This window comes from Quercus lobata, chromosome 2 (genome assembly GCF_001633185.2).
Source record: "Quercus lobata isolate SW786 chromosome 2, ValleyOak3.0 Primary Assembly, whole genome shotgun sequence".
In the NCBI taxonomy this organism is placed as follows: domain Eukaryota; kingdom Viridiplantae; phylum Streptophyta; class Magnoliopsida; order Fagales; family Fagaceae; genus Quercus; species Quercus lobata.
Genome location: NC_044905.1, coordinates 1,111,054 through 1,113,065, shown reverse-complemented (window position 1 = coordinate 1,113,065; position 2,012 = coordinate 1,111,054). Strand labels below are relative to the sequence as shown.

At 39.6% G+C, this 2,012-nt stretch overlaps 1 protein-coding gene across 1 annotated transcript; it reads left to right on the top strand.

The window, feature by feature from the left end:
* The first annotated feature begins 236 nt into the window (after positions 1-236).
* Positions 237-1,776, top strand: LOC115977728 (NDR1/HIN1-like protein 6). The gene has a single exon (XM_031099746.1). The coding sequence runs from the start codon at positions 469-471 to the stop codon at positions 1,297-1,299; it is 831 nt and encodes a 276-aa protein (XP_030955606.1). The 5' UTR covers positions 237-468; the 3' UTR covers positions 1,300-1,776.
* The last annotated feature ends 236 nt before the right edge of the window (positions 1,777-2,012 follow it).

The window sequence follows — 2,012 nt, the reverse complement described above, 5'->3', positions numbered from 1 at the left end:
ATACACTTAAATTAACTTAACTTAGAATATAATATGCACATGAATTTTCAGAATTAGTTTTTATTATTTTTATCAAATATTCATATTCATATACTAAAAAGTAAATATCACATCCAAAATTTTCTCTAATCAATAGCAAACATGGTCATCCGTTCCCACCATTTGATCCGAAGACCAAGTAAGATAGGACCCCACATTCACATGTCAAGCACCACAGACAAAAAAAAGGCTAAAGACTAAAACTCTACGTGTAGGATCTAAATAAGAGTAAGATGTCCGATTCCCAGATCACACACAAAGTAAAAGGAAAAAACAACCTTCCTTCACTGCTTCACATACAAGTCAGACACACGCAGTGTGTAAGAGAAGAGAAGAAGAACTACTGCAACGTGTGACTGTGATAAGCCCACAGACACAGAAAGATTATATTCCCACTTCTCTCAGTTTGCTCATTTGTTGTTTGACAAAATGACTGACAGAGTTTACCCTTCTTCCAAGCCCATCGCCAACAACAACAACGACACCACCACCACCCCAATTCCCACAACCACCACACCGGCCACCGCCGCCACCACCAAACCCCAACAGCAGCAGCCCCGCTACCCGTACCGCCCACAACCCCAGTACGGGAATCACCACCGCCGCCCCAGCCGCCGCCGCAGAATCAACTGCTGTTGTTGCTGCTTTTGGTCAATTCTTGTTTTGCTCGCATTAGCTCTACTCTTAGCCATAGCTGGCTCTGCTCTCTACGTCCTCTACCACCCACAAAAGCCACACTTCTCCATCAACTCTCTCCGCATTGCCAAGTTCAACCTCACCGCCGCCACGTCGGATTCTTCCCCCTCAGCCTCCCACCTGAACTCGTTATTCAACCTCACGCTTACTTCCAAAAACCCCAACTCCCACATCGTGTTTTTCTACGACCCGTTCACTCTCACAGCCTTTTCCACCAGCTCCGTACAACTCGCTAATGGGTCTATCCCAGCTTTTGTGAGCAACAAGAACAACGAGACGAGCTTCAGAGCTGTTCTGACTGAGTCCAAGGACTTAGATACGGATTCGGCGACCTCTCTGAGATCGGATCTGAAGAGAAAAAATGGGGTGCCCATGAAGGTTCAGATGGACACCGATGTGAAGGTGAAGATGGGAGGGCTAAACAGCAAGAAGGTGGGGATTAGGGTTACGTGTCAGACTATCAAAGGGGTTGCACCGAAATCCAAGACTCCGTCGGTGGCTTCCGTAGTTGACGCCAAATGTAAGGTAGATCTTCGGATCAAGATCTGGAAATTTACCTTTTAGTTTAGTTATTACATTGTTATTTACTAATTAACCATTTGTCGGTTTGCTTTTTTTTTTTTTTTTTTCTTTTCAAATTTTTTTTAATAATATTTTAATATTTTTGGGTAATGGGGTTTGTAGACTTTTGAGGGATTTAAATGAAGAGGAATGAATTTGAGAAATTTGGGGTTCACAGGAAATTACAAAAGGACAAAGAGAGTCTAAGACTTGAGATTTCAGATTAGAATTTTTGTTTTGTTAGTACAGCTTTTTAGTTTTTAGTTTTTACGGTTTGTTGCTGTAAACGATTCTGATTTACAGTGGTTATATGAATGCATTGTGGTAATACTTTGATAAATTTTTAGGATTCTTTTATTACTATTATTATTTGTGGGGTTGGATTGTGCATTTGTGCTATCTATGACAGTCGGGCTTAAGATGCAATACATTGTTTTGCCTAATCTGGAATGATCAAAATGTATGTGCTTGATTTAGATATGAGCTATGACCGGTGATACCACTTTTATTACGTAGGTATTACGATACAACTCTTTATTTTTCAATAAAAAGGAGCTCTGTTGTAATACCAGTACACAAGGTCTTGAAAATTTTAGATCACTCTATATTATTGTTAATGTTACATTATATAATGATAATTGGTACTCAACTTTTGATATTTATTTTAAAGTTCTTTTTATAATTAAAATGTTTCACTTTAGCACATGTATATCCAA

Bases quoted from the DNA above. Each gene is read 5' to 3' on its own strand.
- LOC115977728 (XM_031099746.1), top strand. From the start codon at position 469: ATGACTGACAGAGTTTACCCTTCTTCCAAGCCCATCGCCAACAACAAC.